The sequence below is a fragment of the Neomonachus schauinslandi genome, chromosome 1 (assembly GCF_002201575.2).
Source record: "Neomonachus schauinslandi chromosome 1, ASM220157v2, whole genome shotgun sequence".
In the NCBI taxonomy this organism is placed as follows: Eukaryota; Metazoa; Chordata; class Mammalia; order Carnivora; family Phocidae; genus Neomonachus; species Neomonachus schauinslandi.
Genome location: NC_058403.1, coordinates 68,138,891 through 68,155,801, shown reverse-complemented (window position 1 = coordinate 68,155,801; position 16,911 = coordinate 68,138,891). Strand labels below are relative to the sequence as shown.

The following is a 16,911-nucleotide window of genomic DNA, read 5'->3' as shown; positions in this document are numbered from 1 at the left end:
TGTTCTCTGGGTTAAGAGATCTCTCCAGGCAGGAAGCAGGAGAGGTGGCAGGGGGTGAAGGACAAAAGAAATACTCCTTAAATAAAACCTTCTAAGTGTCAAATCCAATGAGGTTCTCTTCTCCAGTGATTTCAGTGTTTCCCTAATTTTCCTCCTCTGGTCCCAACACCAGCCAGTGCTGACTGAGTGGGCCCGGCCACTGGGCATTGGTTTTCTCATGAACTGACTTTGACAAATCAGTATGCAAGTGGCCAGCTGTGCAGCAAGCACTAACACCCAGTACAAAGGACTTAGTGAGTCCCATCACGGGCTTCCCACAGCGTCCCCCTCTCTTGTCCCCTGCTTTGGGGCCCTGTAGCCTGTGCCCATGCCCAGCACTTTGTTTCAATGAGCTCCTGGTGGACTTGGCATCTGTACAGCCCCGGGTTTGGTGGGTTTGGGGTGGGGGCTGGGCAGCCCTTTTGAAAGCATGGATCAGGCCAACAGCCCTGCGGGGAAACCAGGAGCATCCCAGTGAGGCTCAAATAACAAGACTGGATGGGAGGGAGGGCTGCTATGTCCATGACCTTCCTCTGGAATCTCGGAGTGGGAGATGGAAAGTTTCCAGGAACTGGGGAGCCTTGAGTATCAGTTGAAGTCCACAGTAATCAGGAAAAAGTCTCTTTCCAGGGGCCTGACAGACTCTGGATTCTTTCCTGATCCCCCAGGGAAATGGACTCTGAAAGGAAGGTAGCAGAACAGATTTACTTGTTGTTCTTGAAGTGCTTTTTTTTTTTTTCTTTTTTTTTTTAAGATTTTATTTAGTTATTTGAGACAGAGAGAATGAGATACAGAGAGCATGAGAGGGAGGAGGGTCAGAGGGAGAAGCAGACTCCCTGCCGAGCAGGGAGCCCGATGCGGGACTCAATCCCGGGACTCCAGGATCATGACCTGAGCCGAAGGCAGTTGCTTAACCAACTGAGCCACCCAGGCGCCCTTTGAAGTGCTTTTTATAGCATTCCTGTGCCCAGCAGGACCTGCGAGACCAGTGGCTGAGTTAGAGCTGCTCTCTGCTTATCAGATGGCTGGCCACACGCCAGGCTGCATGGGCCTGACAGCTAGGACCTGGGTTAGACCAAAGCTTTGGCTGAGGAAAGCCACCAGAACTGCCTAAAGGCCAGTCTTCCTCATTCCCCCGGCCAACCAGCCAGTGTATGAGCCTTTCTAAATCCTGGGTCACTGGCTGCTCCCACTGATCCGGGGACTCCCCTGGCTTCTCCACTTACTCCCCAGCAAACACAGACACATTGGGAAGACTCGGGAGATTGACTTCTCTTGTTACTTTGTCCCTTGATGCAGGCAAGTTTCCCTGGGGGCAGGTTATGCTCCCAGATGGACACTCCTCAGTCTTTCAGTAACTAAATCCCTTTGGCTCTTGGCTATTTCTTTGCCACTTATTCCGTTTCTGAGCCCCAGATGCGTTTGGGAGCCAAGGACTTTTCTTTCTTTCTTTTTTTTATTCTTATGTTAATCCCCTACATTACATCATTAGTTTTAGATGAAGTGTTCCATGATTCATTGTTTGTGCATAACACCCAGTGCTCCATGCAGAACGTGCCCTCCTCAATACCCATCACCAGGCTAACCCATCCTCCCACCCCCTCCCCTCTAGAACCCTCAGTTTGTTTTTCAGAGTCCATCGTCTCTCATGGTTCGTCTACCCCTCCGATTTCCCCCACTTCATTCTTCCCCTCCTGTTACCTTCTTCTTTTTTTTCTTAACATATATAGCATTATTTGTTTCAGAGGTACAGATCTGTGATTCAACAGTCTTACACAATTCACAGCGCTCACCATAGCACATACCCTCCCCAATGTCTATCACCCAGCCACCCCATCCCTCCCACCCCACCCCCCACTCCAGCAACCTCAGTTTGTTTCCTGAGATTAAGAATTCCTCATATCGGGACACCTGGGTGGCTCAGTTGGTTAAGCGACTGCCTTCAGCTCAGGTCGTGATCCTGGAGTCCCGGGATCGAGTCCCGCGGGCTCCCTGCTCGGCAGGGGGTCTGCTTCTCCCTCTGACCCTCCCCCCTCTCATGTGTGCGCTCTCTCTCTCTCTCAAATAAATAAATAAATAAAATCTTTAAAAAAAAAAAAAAAAAAAAGAATTCCTCATATCAGTGAGGTCATATGATACATGTCTTTCTCTGTTTGACTTATTTCGCTCAACATAATACCCTCCAGTTCCATCCACGTCATTGCAAATGGCAAGATCTCATTCCTTTTGATGGCTGGGAGGCAAGGACTTTTCATTTAACAAGTCCTACACCATTGTAACCCCGGGAAGTGGTGGCCTTGAGCAAGTCATGGCTTCTCTCCAAAGGGAGGGATGTTCACCTCTGCATTCTTGACAACCCCATCGGTAGCTTCGGTCAGGCACCCCACCCCCTTCCTGTCTGTAGGCTTCGGTCATCTCTAGCCCAAGGCAGGTGGTTTCTAACCCATTCTGAGCCTCAGAACGACCTGAGGAGTCTCTTGAAAAATAAAGCCATTCGGCCAGCCACAGTGAGTCAGTTGGCGGAATGGGCCCAGGCCCGGGTCCGCGTCGGGAGCGCCCCCCGTTCGGGGAAGACGCGTCTCAGAGTGGCCTTTGGTCAGGGCGGGGGGCTACCTGGCTGTGGAGCTCCACGCGCCGGGCCCCGGGCGTAGCCTGGCTGACCAGCCACACTCGGCTCCTGTCCCGTGGGAGGCCGGGAGGTGGCGGGACGGCACTCCGCTTCCGGGGAGAACGCTGCCGAGCCGTTCCGGCCTCTGCTCACCTCGCAACCGCGCGGGCGGCTGACGGGCGTCTCTCCCGCTCTGCCGTCTGCTAGCGGGCGACCCGTGAGAAGCTCAGGAGTTAGCGACACTTCTTCACGGGCTTTGTTGAAAAAGCCTGTCCGTGTGCGGGGCGCGTTTGGTCTGTGATGACGCTTGTTTACGACCACGGGCCGTGACTGGGGAAGGTGGATGCGGCTGTGAGGACCGGTCCGGGGAGACACGGGGGCAGAGCGAGGCTTCAGGCGTGTCTGTGGGGAGACAGACACTCCGGAAGGGACCCGGGGGCCCTCGTCCCCTGTCCAGCAGGAGAGGAAGCCCTTCTGCAGAGGGGCAGACAGTTGCCAGGGTGTGTGGACCCCCGTGCTCCGTGACGTCGGGGGCACGTCTAGCTCAGCGCCCGGCTCAGAGGAGGTGCCCAGTAAGTATTCACGGAATGAGTGACTTTGAAAATGGAGAGGGGAGCGGGTCCGATAAAAGTGAACCGCAGGGGAGCTAGAACCGCGTGCCCTTGAGCGCGTCCGGCTGCCTTTCTGCAGAAGCCCCTTTCCTCGTTCGCTCGGGGCGGTGAGGAGGAAAAGGTCACGTGCCTGTGGAATGTCGGCGCGCCTGAGTGCTGCGGGCCTCCGCCGAGAGCGCGCTCGCGTGTCTGGGCCCCTTCCTCCTCCCGCGGCCGCAGCTCTCGGTTCAGGGCCTGGGGAGCGGGGCGTGCGGTGGGGGGCGGTTCCCCGGGCCGGGCCCCGGGGTGGTCGGGAGGCCCTGGGCGGCCACGCCGCAACGGCCCCTCTCTTCTTCCCGCCCAGGCGTCCTTCGAAGTGTCGGCGGAGGCCCGGAGCTGCCCGGGCAGGCCCGCGGAGCACACGTTCGCGCTGCGGCCCGTGGGCTTCCGGGACAGCTTGGAGGTGGGGGTCACCTACAGCTGCCAGTGCAGCTGCAGCGCCGGGCTGGAGCCCGACAGCGCCAGGTGCAGCGGGAACGGGACTTACGTGTGCGGCCTGTGCGAGTGCAACCCCGGCCACCTGGGCACCAGGTGTGAGTGCCAGGAAGGGGAGAGTCAGAGCGGGTACCAGAACCTGTGCCGGGAAGCCGAGGGCAAGCCCCTGTGCAGCGGGCGCGGGGAGTGCAGCTGCAACCAGTGCTCCTGCTTCGAGAGCGAGTTCGGGAAGATCTATGGCGCTTTCTGCCAGTGTGACAACTTCTCCTGTGCCAGGAACAAAGGAGTCCTCTGCTCAGGTAGGCACCCCGCAAGCCCGTTAGCGCTGAGCCAGGCCCGGGCACCACTAGGGCATCCGCCACCCAAAGGGTGACTTGTACTGACTAACCGCTGTCCTCCGGGGAGAAGGCGAGGGCAAGCCCTTGCGGGCCACCGGGCCTGGGGGTGGGGACCAGCGTGTTGAATACAACGGCAGAAGGACCTGCCGTGGGCCTGTGGACTCCCAGAGTCACAGGGGTGTGTGGGGGTCATCCAGGACTTACTCGCACAGCATTCCATTCAGGTAGATGTTTAGTCTCTTCTTGATTGCCTCCTGTGGTCATCTTTGGGGGCAGTCATTCTGCCTCCCACAGACATGGTTTGGAAGTTTCTTTTGATTGAACAGAAAATTGTTTCTCAGTAATTGCCACCCACTGATTCATATTCTAGACACCCTCTTCCATGTGACAGCCTGTCAAACATCTGAAAATTTCTTTATGTTTCTCTGTTCTCTTTTCTTTCTACACTAGCCACCACGTCTCCTCCTCCTCTGAGGACTTCATCAGTTTGTTAAGGGTGCTTCTCAGCACTGAGCGTGTTATTTGTCATTCTGGAGGGCGAGGGCCCAGCCCAGAGTTCAGCTGAACATTTCTGTGATCTGGACGTTCTGCTTCCATTAGCACATCCTAACAAGATACCCGCTTTCTCTTTTCTTTTCTGTTAAATGATCCCATTATACTGTTGAGTCGTTCTGGAACTTCACTACCAAAAGCTGAAGTGTCTTAATTTTTCAAGTTAACTCTAGTCAAGCCAAGCTTTTGTTGTGTCCTGTTTGAGCACTTAAGTTTTCTAATCTATGCGTAAGACTTTCCATGGATTCCAGTTAAATTACAGTTGGGCACTTCCAATTCTGGGAGTTGCATTCCGATGAGATACTGTAAAATCATGTCTCAGAGGGGGCATTCCGTCTGACACCAATGCTGCCTGCAAATACAGTAAGTGGAACCATTTTAGGTAGGACTGTAGTTTCTTCTGCTGCGTATTCTGCTGTTGCTGGGATTCCTCCCTTGAGAGCGGTCTTCCAGTTGGGAAGTATTGATTTGAAAGGAAATTTGAGTATTATAAGGAAGATAAAGCAGAAACATGGGAGGCAAATCAGAGCATATAAATGACCTGTCACTGTGGGAGGAATGACCGTCCCTCTTTGGAAGGAGCAAGTGCTGAGGGTGGCCCCATTGTGGGTGAGGCTTCCTGGGGCAGACCGCACAGTGAGACAAGTATGAGTGCACCCACGGGAGCAGTGGGACCAGCATGTTCACAACTGGAACTGCCCCAGAAGGTACAGGGCATGTGAATGTCATAGAGGAACGTCACGGAGTGCAGAATTAGGATTTGATATGCTGACCATGCATCAGGGGATCTGCTCTTCCTCTGGCAAAGAGATGATAGACTGGGACTCACTGGATGGTTCTATCTGAGTTAGCAGAAAAAGTACTTAGGATCAGGCAGTCCTGGGTCTAAATCCAGTAACACCACCCGATGCTTGTGTCACTTTGGGCTTAGAGCTCTTGTGAAAAACAGAGCATGTGTATACAGTACCTAGGGCACAGCCTGGCACAGAAGGAGGACTCGCCAAGCACTGGGTCCTTTCTAAGTCAATGCCACCACCTCTGGTCAGTGCAGGAGGGGCTGCCACTGTAAACCACCAGGCTGTGCCTCAGGAGTTCCAGCAGGGGGGTGGGGGGTGGACTTCCCAGTCCCTTCACCAGCACTAAAAAGCTCCAAGGAGGCTGGCAGTGTCTGTAACTGGCTTTTAGCAGTGTTTTTTTCTTCTTCCCAAACATATTAGCAAATAATGTCATGAAACTGTTCCTCCCTTCCCCTCAGGAGCCAGAAACAATCCTCTGATACATCTTCATCCAGAAGACTGCTTGTGCCATATTGTGTCCATATTGCCTGGGAGCAGGGGCTTCTAAGTCCGCTGACGTGTGCAGATTCCATCCCCATAATTCATCAGCCTACTGCCTGGGTTCTCTCTCGTACGTTTGGTTTTCCTGTCTCAAAATGGCTCGCCACCCTTCGTTTCTGCATTATTTTGAAAATTGAAGAAGACATAGACGAAGGACCTGGCGTCGTGCTTGGTAGGAGATAGGGCCCAGCGCGTGGTAGATGCTTCCTCTCCCTCCCTCAGATGTTAGGTTTCTCTGAATACAGCAAAGAGCCTGGCAGTGCAGGGCAGGTGGTAGATGAGGTGTGAGTGGTCTCAGTAGGGAAAACTTGTCATTTTGGAGGCAGGAATATTCTGTAATTGAGAGAATACATAGCTTTTTTGTTCAGCCACCAGAACTCACAGTTTTGAGTTAATCTTGCATTTCAGAATTCTGCCTGGGTGCTGTTTCTCTCCCTTCACTCCATACAATCCTGCAGTATTGAGAGACTCTCACATGTCCCTGGGTAGAGAGAAGGAAGATTACTGAAGCCCTGGAGACTTCCACATACACGGTACCTCAAGTCACTAACATCTCAGGATGGCTGGGGTGGGATGTCTTTTTTTTTTCCCCATTTGAAAAGCCATACACATTCACTAAAAAAAATTTGAAACATTATTCCATTGATAGATATGTGGTCAGTCCTTGCTGTCTGCCTCCTTCTTGGTGACCAGGATTAATTTGGACCATCTGGTCCATCTGGAGGAACTCCTTCCTCCCACACTGGTTCACATATCTCCCTTCCAAAACTGTGCTCGGTCAGATAGCTGGAGAATTATTCTGTTTTAGAAGAGTAGAACGAAATGAAATAAATTGTTTAATTGTTTATAATTCCGTCAGTCATACTTTAAGAGGTTAGTATCTTTCCTTCCAAACTTTTTTTTTCTAAGTTAGTGTGTGTGTGTGTGTGTGTGTGTCTGTGTCTGTGTACAATTTTGTGTCTTGGTTTTATCAGGTAATATTATATCCTAAGCAGCCCTTAAAGTTGAATGACTTTAATACCTCATTGATTGGAACACGTCTGCACACGTCAGCGGACTTAGAAGCCCCTGCTCCCAGGCAATATGGACACAATATGGCACAAGCAGTCTTCTGGATGAAGATGTATCAGAGGATTGTTTTCTGGCTCCTGAGGGGAAGGGAGGAACAGTTTCATGACACTATTTGCTAATATGTTTGGAAGAAGAAAAAAACACTGCTAAAAGCCAATTACCCTCCCCACCCCTTCACTTGAAAGCAACAGCTAGTTGAAACGTGAAGCTATCCAAGTCTTCGTGGGGAAAACAATTTCTGGAATGAGGTCATTGTTGTGTTTGCTTATTTAGTAAGGACTTTAAACTGAGCCTGGCTCCAGGGAGGACTTGTTCCTGCATATCGATGTAGCAGCTCGCTCCTCCTTCCTAGTCTCTCCACTACAGCCAGCTCAGGGGGCAGCAGTGACTGGGTGGGTGATGGGCTCCAGCGCCCAGTTCCTCGGCACGCGTGGTCAGCTTGGGGCTCCCGCTCCAGAACCGTGCCCATGGGTTTCAAGCTCTTGGATTGCTGTTATATTTGGGGTTTTGTGGGAGAGAAGTCTGTTTCCCGACAGCCACTCTGGTCTGGAAGGTGCTGACTCAGAGCCTCAGGAGCAGCTGACCTCAGCACTCTCTCACGGTCCTTCCTGCCCCTCTCCTTGCAACCTGGCCCACAAAGGGCCATGTGCTTGTGGTCTGTCTTCAGGTGGGGGCTCTGGCAGAGCCAGAGCCAGGTTTGGTGGTGGGAACGTCCTGGAAAAGCTCCTTCCACTTCTCTCTGGTCTCTTTGTCTATCCCAGACGCTTATAGTCCCTTGTCCCATTGCCCTCCCCTGCCCCCAGAGAGGACTGAGGGGGAATGTGAGAGAGTCCAGGTTTGTGACATGTCATGTGGCATAAAAGTTAGTAGTGGAGCAATCAGACTAAGGTCCAGAAGCTGTTGAACAGCTTTTGTTACTACTTTTGGGGCACATTGTCATGGGAATGTTTCAGGGCTATTGTGTTTCCCTCTGGTTTCTAGAGGCAACAGAACCTAGACAATGGTTCTGTCCACAGGCTGTCCCTGTGTGTGCAAAGGGAGCTTTTGGGAGCCATTGTGAGGGTTTCTGTTCTTCTGAGTCTCATGAAGTGTTGACCCTTCGGAGTCCCCCTATCACTGAAACATGAGAAGTAGGACATGGTCTGTTTAGTTGTTCTTAATATAATAAAAGATTATTGCTCAAACTTTGTTCTTTGTTGGTTACCATATCCAAATAGTGCATTTCCTGGGATTTGAGTTACTCCATTGTGATAAACTGTTGAAATCTGTCTCAGCCCTGAAGTTTTCAGCACTCTCTGTACTTCCAATGACTGCACTGGGGTACAGGGAATAACTTGCTAATGGTTGGCCTACTTCTTGGGTTTCACATTTTGGGAAAACTTAAATAGGATATGGAATTTTGAACTTTTGACTTTTGAACAGCCCTTTTTTTTTTTTTAAGATTTTTTTTATTTATTTGAGAGAGAGAGAATGAGAGAGAGAGCACATGAGAGGGGGGAGAGTCAGAGGGAGGAGCAGACTCCCTGCAGAGCAGGGAGCCCGATGCGGGACTCGATCCCAGGACTCCAGGATCATGACCTGAGCTGAAGGCAGTCGCTTAACCAACTGAGCCACCCAGGCGCCCTGAACAGCCCTTTTGAACAGAGTCTTGTGACTGCAAGATCCCAAAAGTACATCTAAGTAAGGTCTCAAATATTTTACTTCCTCTAATAGGCTCTTTGGCCAGTTTTTACTTTATATATATATTTTTTCTTTTTAATATAGATTTTTGTATAGATACATAAATCCTTTAATATGTGGTAGGCAGGCAGAGGTGAAGGGGCATCTGGAGTTCCCTCCCAAACATAAAAAAATGGGGAGCGACAGTAATGGCATCATCGGCAGAGGCCAGAGCCAGCCTCCGAGCATATGCTCTGGGTCTGGGCTGATGGCTTCCAGAAGGCTTCATGAGGCTCTGTGACACCTCTCCAGTTACAAGCGCCTCTGACATTAAGGCCTGGTTTTAGACTTCTTGATTCTTGCCAAATGAAACACCTCCTTTGGCAGTAGTTATCCAGCTATGTTTATAAAAGTTCTTCTCACCATATTTATCCTGTTTTTCTTCACAAATTTAATTTTCACACTCAGGGTAAGTATCCCAGTGGCTGTTCCCGGGTCTGTGGTCACAGTTGTACCTTCTGCCGCTGCATCGAAATTTGCATATTTCATAAATGGGTTGTTAGAGGATCATCTTGAATGCAACTCCACAACAAAGGCCTCGCAAAGTACCTTTTGAATGAACCAAGATTTGACATATTTAATGTTCTAATAAAGGGGCCTCTTGGCAGGATTGCTACTACTGTGTGCCTCAGGTGGGAGAGCCTAGAAAATTCTTCAAGTTTTTGCATGTATATCAATCTCTGCTCAGTTTATTGATGGTTACCCAAGTGCTAATGGCAAATATAAAAATACAAAATATATGTATTTTCTAGAGAAAGGGGCTCTTTTCCCCAAAGGAATATCCACATTGCAGTTCCCCTTATCTGCTATTATATAAATCCGAATTATGCAGTTGACAGCAAAAGTCGAGAGAGTCATGTTCCACTGTAGAATGCTCAGGATATGGAGGCTCTAAGAACAGAATTTATTACAGGATTCTTCAGTAATTATGATTGTAAGGAATGCTATACCCTAATTACTAAAAACACTTCCACAGAGACCATTTACCAGTGCATGTTCAAATCTGGATTCTAAACCTGGCACTGCCCCTTTCTACCTCTGTGACCTTGGACTCGACTTACTACCTCCCTGATGTATATTCTTTTAAGTTTTGATTTAAATTCCAGTTAGTTAACATAGAGTGTAATATTCATTTCAGGTGTACAGTGTAGTAATTCAGCAGTTCCATACAATACCCAGTGCTCATGACAAGTGCCCTCCTTAATACCCATCACCTATTTCACCCATCCCTCACCCACTTCCTTTCTGGTAACCCTCAATTTCTGGCAGATCTTTTTATCTGTCAAATACGCCAGAGAGTTGTTGTGAGCATCAAATAGAACAATGTCTGGCAGTGCCTGGGTGGCTCAGTCGGTTGAGTGTTCGACTCTTGGTTTTGGCTCGGGTCATGGTCTCAGGGACATGGGATCAAGCCCTGTGTTGGGCTCCGTGCTCGGCGCAGTCTACTTGAGATTTTCTCTCTCTCCCTCTGCCCTTCCCCTTCACTCTGTCTCTCTCTCAAATAAATAAATAAATAAATAAATAAAATATTTGAGAAAGAAAGAAAAAGAACAATGTCCAAAAAGCTCCTTGCACAGCTGCCACTCCATCAGGGATGTTGAGTAAGTTCATGACCTGGTCTCCCCATCCCACCCCTTCTTGGAGAAACATTTTCTTCCACAGAGATAAGTATCAGAGACATTCATGGCATCAAAACAGGTTGGTTTCAGAAGTTCTCAACAGGCACCCCATGATCAAGAATTCCCTAAGAATTCCACCTGTATCCAGACATTGCTCAAGTTCACTTGAGAGACAAAAAGGTACCAACAGTTAGGGCCCAGCCCTGCAATGAAACAATGCATCTTTCAGACTAGCCACATGAACCAGGTACGCTGGACTGCTTATCTCTGGGGTCAGCCAGCTTCTTGCAGCTTGCGATTAGAGAAAGTTCTTTGGGAAAACCAGAGCGTAGCAAGTATCCGATGTTAGTGCGGCTACAGATACGGAAACCATGATCTCTGATTGCAGGTCATTTTGTTTTAGGTAGGTTGCTGATTTCCTCTCATTCAGTAAGAGCTCACTGAGCATTGTTCACATGCCAAGTGTTGTGCTTGATTACAGAGCTAGAGTTGCTTGAATTAATTTCTAAATGTTTGTTACCCCTAGAATTTTCCACTTCTCAGAAACTTGCTGGGATTGAGGAATGAGGATATGAATCACTCATGTTTCTACCTTTACCATCCAGACTTTTATGAGATCTTGAAAGACAAGGGAGAGAATATTGGGAAACCATGTTGAGAACCTGCCTTGTTCCATGCTCTGAGCTTAGCTCTGGGAATGGAGTTTTCTTACTGCCCTTGCTCACTGCCCAGATCTTGTTTCTGCAAAGGTCTTCAGCAACAGTTCACCAGTGATTCTGAAAAATGGACTATTCTAAGCATTGGATCTCACCTCATTGCCTTTCTCTCTCTACTTAGAAGGGAAATGTGCAAGAGCAGCCTTGTGATGAGGACCCTGTACGTGCCTTTGAACATCAGAACTGATCCTTAAGGGCATGACACTTGGCTTGTGAAAGAAATAATGAAACTTAAAAAGCAAAGGAAAATCCTAGGAAGACCATGAGAATGCCAAAAATAAGATCTTGGTCATGTATAGGTTTGGGTGGTATTAGTTTTTTGATGTTATAGAATAACACATCAGACAGTTTTCCATTCTGAGTTAAATTGAGCACTTAAAGTACTGGTTTCATTTCTTGGTCATTGAGCCATAACTTTGAGTTTGGTCTTGATTTGGAAACTGTGACATAATTGGTTATAGGCCTCTGTTGCTCAGTGCCTCTGGTGGGGTGGGGCGGAATTGGATGGAGGAACTCTGTTTTTCTTAGGGGGAGTGTTCACGACTCTAAGAACACTGACCTAAGAACCCACCCAGATGCAAATGCTCCCTGGTGTCTGGAAGTTGCTCTGAGTGAGTTTGAGCTGCTGCAATTTTGGCTTTCTCTGTCTGGGACCTTCCTAAACCCTGCCTGTTGCCCTCTGACCCAGAGAATGGGGTCACTCCAATTACCCCAGCTCACAACCACCACTCTTAAAAGTTTTGATCAAGTGACCCCACCATCCCTAAGCTAAAGGAATATACTTCCCAAGTTAGTATGTTATTTTAGCATTTTGCTCTCATCATGAGCAAGCACGAAATAGTGAGATTGTGTCTTGTGCCTTTCCTAATAGCACCCCTAGTCACACACAGTGGGCCAACATTGTTTTACCTGTTTAACGGTTTACACTTAGGGAAACTGAGACCCAGAACTTGGACTAAAGCTCACTGTGATTCTTTTAAGTAGGCTCTATTCCCAGCATGGAATCCATCGTGGGGCTTGAACTCACGACGCTGAGATCAAGATCTGAGCTGAGATCAAGAGTTGGACGCTTGACCAATTGTGCCACTCAGGTGCCCCATATGATTCTTGATTATAGATTCAGACCAGGAGAACCTTGCAAATAAATAGTTACCTCATTTCTACCTAATTTTACTTATTTTGATTAGCTTGAGGCCCTTCTCAAATCTCTGAATTACCAATCCAGCCTTCTCCGCTGTCACCACCCAAGCATTGAGCCCACATTTTCCAAGTCTTACCTAATAAGTGCTCTTTATTTCAGTCAAAATTTTAGGAAACATTTAGTGTCTGTTTTCCTAAGTGAGTGTTTGTCTGGGTTACATAAGGATGCATCAGACACAGCAGACCAGGCTGAAGGTCACACGTGAACCAAGAGACTGGCTGAGGTACCTGTCCTTTTATGATTACTATTTGATGGAAGGCAGAGTGTTCCTCTTTGTATTCAGTGGGTGTCTATCTGTTGTTATTGATTATGCTGAACCCACTTTCCTGAAATGAACCTTTGTTAGCCTGTTCTAATTTATAAACCACTTTTGACATGAATGATGTCACTTTGTTGTTACTCTACCAGGTGACTGATGTGGCTGTTACTGATCCAACCCAAGTGGAGGAGGCTGTGGCTGAGAAGAATGGCCTGTTGGCCACACTCCCCACCAGTGGTTGGCCCAAAGCCTTGACCCAGTAAAAGCCCACCTCCCCTAACTCTCAGGGGGTATTCTTGGGCAGCTGCTTCCTGCCATCTTGTGGCTTGGCTGGGCTCCTAGCAGCCGAGCTTCAGCGTGGCCCACTCATGTGACATTCCAAACTAGCTCTGACCATTAAGAGTGCTGCACCCAGCTCTGAACAGTGGCCAACTGAGGGTGGAACATGGCAACTGTTAACCAACCACAACACGACAGATTTCCAGATTGAAAATAGTAACCCTCTCATCCTGTTGCAGTGATCAAGAGGGTAGCGAATTCATGTCTCTCCAGATGTGGTTGGCATTCCCCCAGAAGTGCCTGCCAGGTGGATTGGGCAAGTTAAGCCAAATTCAAGATGTTGATCTGAGAAACCTCTGTTTCTTTTGGCCACAGGCCCTCTGTTTTTCTTTCTGAGTCAGCATTCCTTAGGGTCCTACGAGGACTATGGTTCATCTCACTCAGCTGTTTACAGACTTCTTTGAAACTGGAAAGATGAGTTCATTAAGGAACACAGATTTTTCCATCTTCCATCCATTGCTTTAATCTCCTGATTGATGGAGTTGGGCCAGAGACCAAGTCCTTTCCTTGCCACCCTCATAAGAAATGCAGTAGTAATTCGAGGGACTTGGCAGCCAGGCGTCAGCATTGAGAAATCAGGTGCTAAGACAGGAAGGGCAAAGGTACCCTTTGGGAGGGCTGTTGCCTTTGACAATGGAGTCTTACCTTTCCAGCCAATGCTGTCATCTCAGAAAGTAATGTTGAGGTTTGGAGAAGCTTCGCTTAAAAGCAACATCACCTTATTTGTTTAGTGGTGGTCATATTTTGCTGCTCAGATACAACATGAATGCAACATATGGTCCAGCAGATGAAGGCAAAGGGTGAGGGGCTTGTCGGGACATTGCCCCTTGGGAAACGCCATCAATTGACCTTGTTACAACGGCCCGTTCATTGACACTAAGCCAAGGACAGAGGAGCAGCTGGCCCTGAAATCGAGGATGCATCATTGTTCACATGTCTGAAGAGCCTTTTGCTGGAGAAATCTGAACAATATGCAAGAGCAAGAGTGGGGTGTAAAGCTTGTGACTTCTGCTTGACCATGACCGTGACCTGCCAAAGGAAAGAGAATTCTTAACCATTTTTTCCTCATGGTATTCTAAATCTTTGGATTTCTTTGGACATGTGTTAAGAAATCACATTTAAATTCATAAGCCTCAATAATACTTCTCTGTTCCCTTTCTAATTTACAGCTTTGGATGTCTTCCCTCAGGGTTTCAGGCTCATCCTAATGATGTTCCCAGCCTCTAGCAACATGTTCTGAGCATCTACTGTATGCCTGACAATTCTAGGCATTGGGCAAACAAAAATAAAACGCCATCTTTGATTAGTATGGGTTTGCAAACTAACAGGTTGAGGCAAATGAATAAATAAATATATCCATGTAGTAAGTGATTTTATATTTGCACTTTCCTCTTAATGAAGTCTCCCATCAGCCTTTGAACATGCTCAGGTCTCTTCATTCTAAAAAAAAAAAAAGAGAGAGAAAGAGAAACCTTCAACCTCCCATTCCTCACTTGCCCTTCTTTCCTCCATATTCACAGCTGTATTTCTGAAAACATTTGTCCCTGCCCAGTCAGCCCTCACCTCAGTCTTCCCAGATCGCCAATGGCCTCGTGCTACTACAGCTCATAGACTTTTTCAGCCCTCATCTGGCTGGTTCTGAAGAGAACAGGCACATGGTTCTCTTCTGATTCTCCTTACCTCCCCTTTGATTGGTTTGTGTAAGCCAGAAACCCAGGAATCCTCTGCTCCCTACCTTCTCCTACCTCCCACATTCCATCTGCTACCAAGTTGTCCACTGACTGCTTATATTTCTTCGTAATTCATCTTCTTTCCATCTCCTTGACCACCCCCATGGTCTGTCTGCAAGGTGATTGCTGCAAAACCAAAACGTGCCAGTGTTCAGCACCTCTTATGTGTTTTGCAATGGCCAGAAGCTAGGGTGACTCAAGGGGTAGCCTAGATGTTGGGCCACAAAATAGAAATGCAGAAGCTGTGCTGCAGGTGATGAGGAGCCAGGGAAGGGCTCTACGCAAGAGTGTCATCACAGTTTACATTTTAGAAAAACGCTGTGGCGGCCACATGGAACCTGACTTGGGGGAGGGGCGGATGCATCGTGAGAAGGCAGCCAGGTGGAGGCTGCCTCCAGGCGAGGTTCTCTGCTTACCTCAAGCCATAGGAGTTTATTGTCGGGCCATCTGGGGGCTAAAGGATAAACTTAAACTCCTTAGTCTAACACTCAGGCCTCCTTCCTCCATCCTCCTCCTTCCTCCATCCTCAGATACCCTCCCCTCCCTCCTATCTATTTGTCCATCCATCCGTATATACATACATTCAATAGGCCTGTATCTATTTCTCCACCCTTGCTTCCCATTCTAGTATATTTCTCCTTTTCAGATATTTCCCTTCCTGGCTGCTCCCTGTATTCATCTTCACAAATGAACTCATGCAACTTTGGTTTTTTACACCCAAAATGCCTTCTCTCTTCTACTGTTCCAGAACCTATAGCTGAACCTGGAGCCTATGACAATCTCTCCGGATTTCTCCCTGCTCTGACCTTAAGCAGTATTATGACGGTGGTGGAGAAACTGTAGAGCCTGCCTAGTCTACTGCCTTTACTTTACACAAGAGGCCAGGTGATTTAATGATCAGTGATTAAAATAGCCATTCTTGGGGTGCCTGGGTGGCACAGTTATGTTGAAAGTCCGACTCTTGGTTTCAGCTCAGGTCATGATCTCAGGGTCATGAGATCGGGCCCCGTGCCAGGCTCCGTCCTCAGCGCAGTCTGCTGAAGATTCTCTCTCCCTCTCCCTCTGCACCTCCTGCGTGTGCTTTCTCTCTCTTTCTAAAATACATAAATAAATCTTAAAAAAAAAATAAAAATAAAAGAGCCAGTCCTGTGGATGGGTCTGTTGCACATTTTTAACTATACCACATCCTGGGCCCTTGAACATTTATTCTGTGTACTGTTTTAACTTTTCTCACTTACTCATGACTGGATTATGCTACAGAAGCAGCATATGTAGTGGTTAGGAATATGGGCTCCAGAGTCAAACAAATGTGGGTTAGATCCCTGCCCTGACACCTACTTGCCGTGTAGCTTTGGATAAGTTACTTGGCCTCATGTGGCCTCTCTGTGCCTCATTTCCCATCTCTGAAAATTAGGGTGGTACCGTACTGTGGCACAGGGTTATTGCGAGGGCTAAGGAGATAATCCACGTAAAGTGCTTCAGATAATGCCTGGCCCCTTGTGAATATTCCATGAAGTTTCTCTAGGTTAGGAGATTTTAAACACGGCTTGATGTCTCAGTGAAATGAAAAATCTCTTGAAGGCAGTAAACCGCACGTTCTGTATTGCACATTACAAAGAATCTCCCCAATCCCATACCGTAGACAAGGTGCGATCCCTCTTTCATTGATGAGGAAACTGGACCGTCGCCCAGAGACAGCAGGTAGGTAGCTGAGACTGCACGGCAGCATCGATGAGAAAAGACGTCCCCAAACCGAGCGGTTCCAAGGCATTTCAAGTAGAGTGACAAGGATAGGACCGAGCTGGTTAGAGGAGACGGACGGAGAGAGCTGAGCTCCAGGCTTGGTGAGGAGGGAGGAGGCGCCATGCTGTCTTTGTCGGGGAGCAGCCCTTCCAGGGCACGTTCTCCAGTCGGTGACTGCCCTTGGAGTGCCGTGTTGACGGACTCAGAAAGCCCGTGGCGCGAAGCGTACACTTGTCGAAAGCGACATCTCCCTTGCCCCTGGAGGTTTATTCAGTTTTGCTGAGGTGCGCCAGCCAGGCTAAGATCCTTTCGGAGGGAACGGAGAACATGGCCTGTGCATTTCAAAACTCTCTATTCTTTACTTTTTCTGGAACCAAAGTCAGTGTACGGAAGGGAAAGTTAAAGTAGTGGGAGGGGCACATTCCCTTGGGACCAGACTCTGAGACACCCTGAGACTAGCCGGCAGCACGGGCAGAGCAGGGACATGAGAGGGCCTGTTATGTAACACTAACCTGCTTGTCAACAGGGAACCAGGAAGCGTACTTCCTAGGAGGG

At 48.5% G+C, this 16,911-nt stretch overlaps 1 protein-coding gene across 2 annotated transcripts in view; it reads left to right on the top strand.

Annotated features, from left to right (window-relative positions):
* ITGB5 (integrin subunit beta 5) overlaps positions 1 to 16,911 on the top strand; it is a 115,027-nt gene that overhangs the window by 80,085 nt on the left and 18,031 nt on the right. For both annotated transcript variants that reach the window (XM_021692611.2, XM_021692612.2), the window contains one exon: positions 3,602 to 4,031. In XM_021692611.2, coding sequence (XP_021548286.1) covers positions 3,602 to 4,031 — 430 coding nt within the window. The remainder of the gene's footprint in view (positions 1 to 3,601; positions 4,032 to 16,911) is intronic.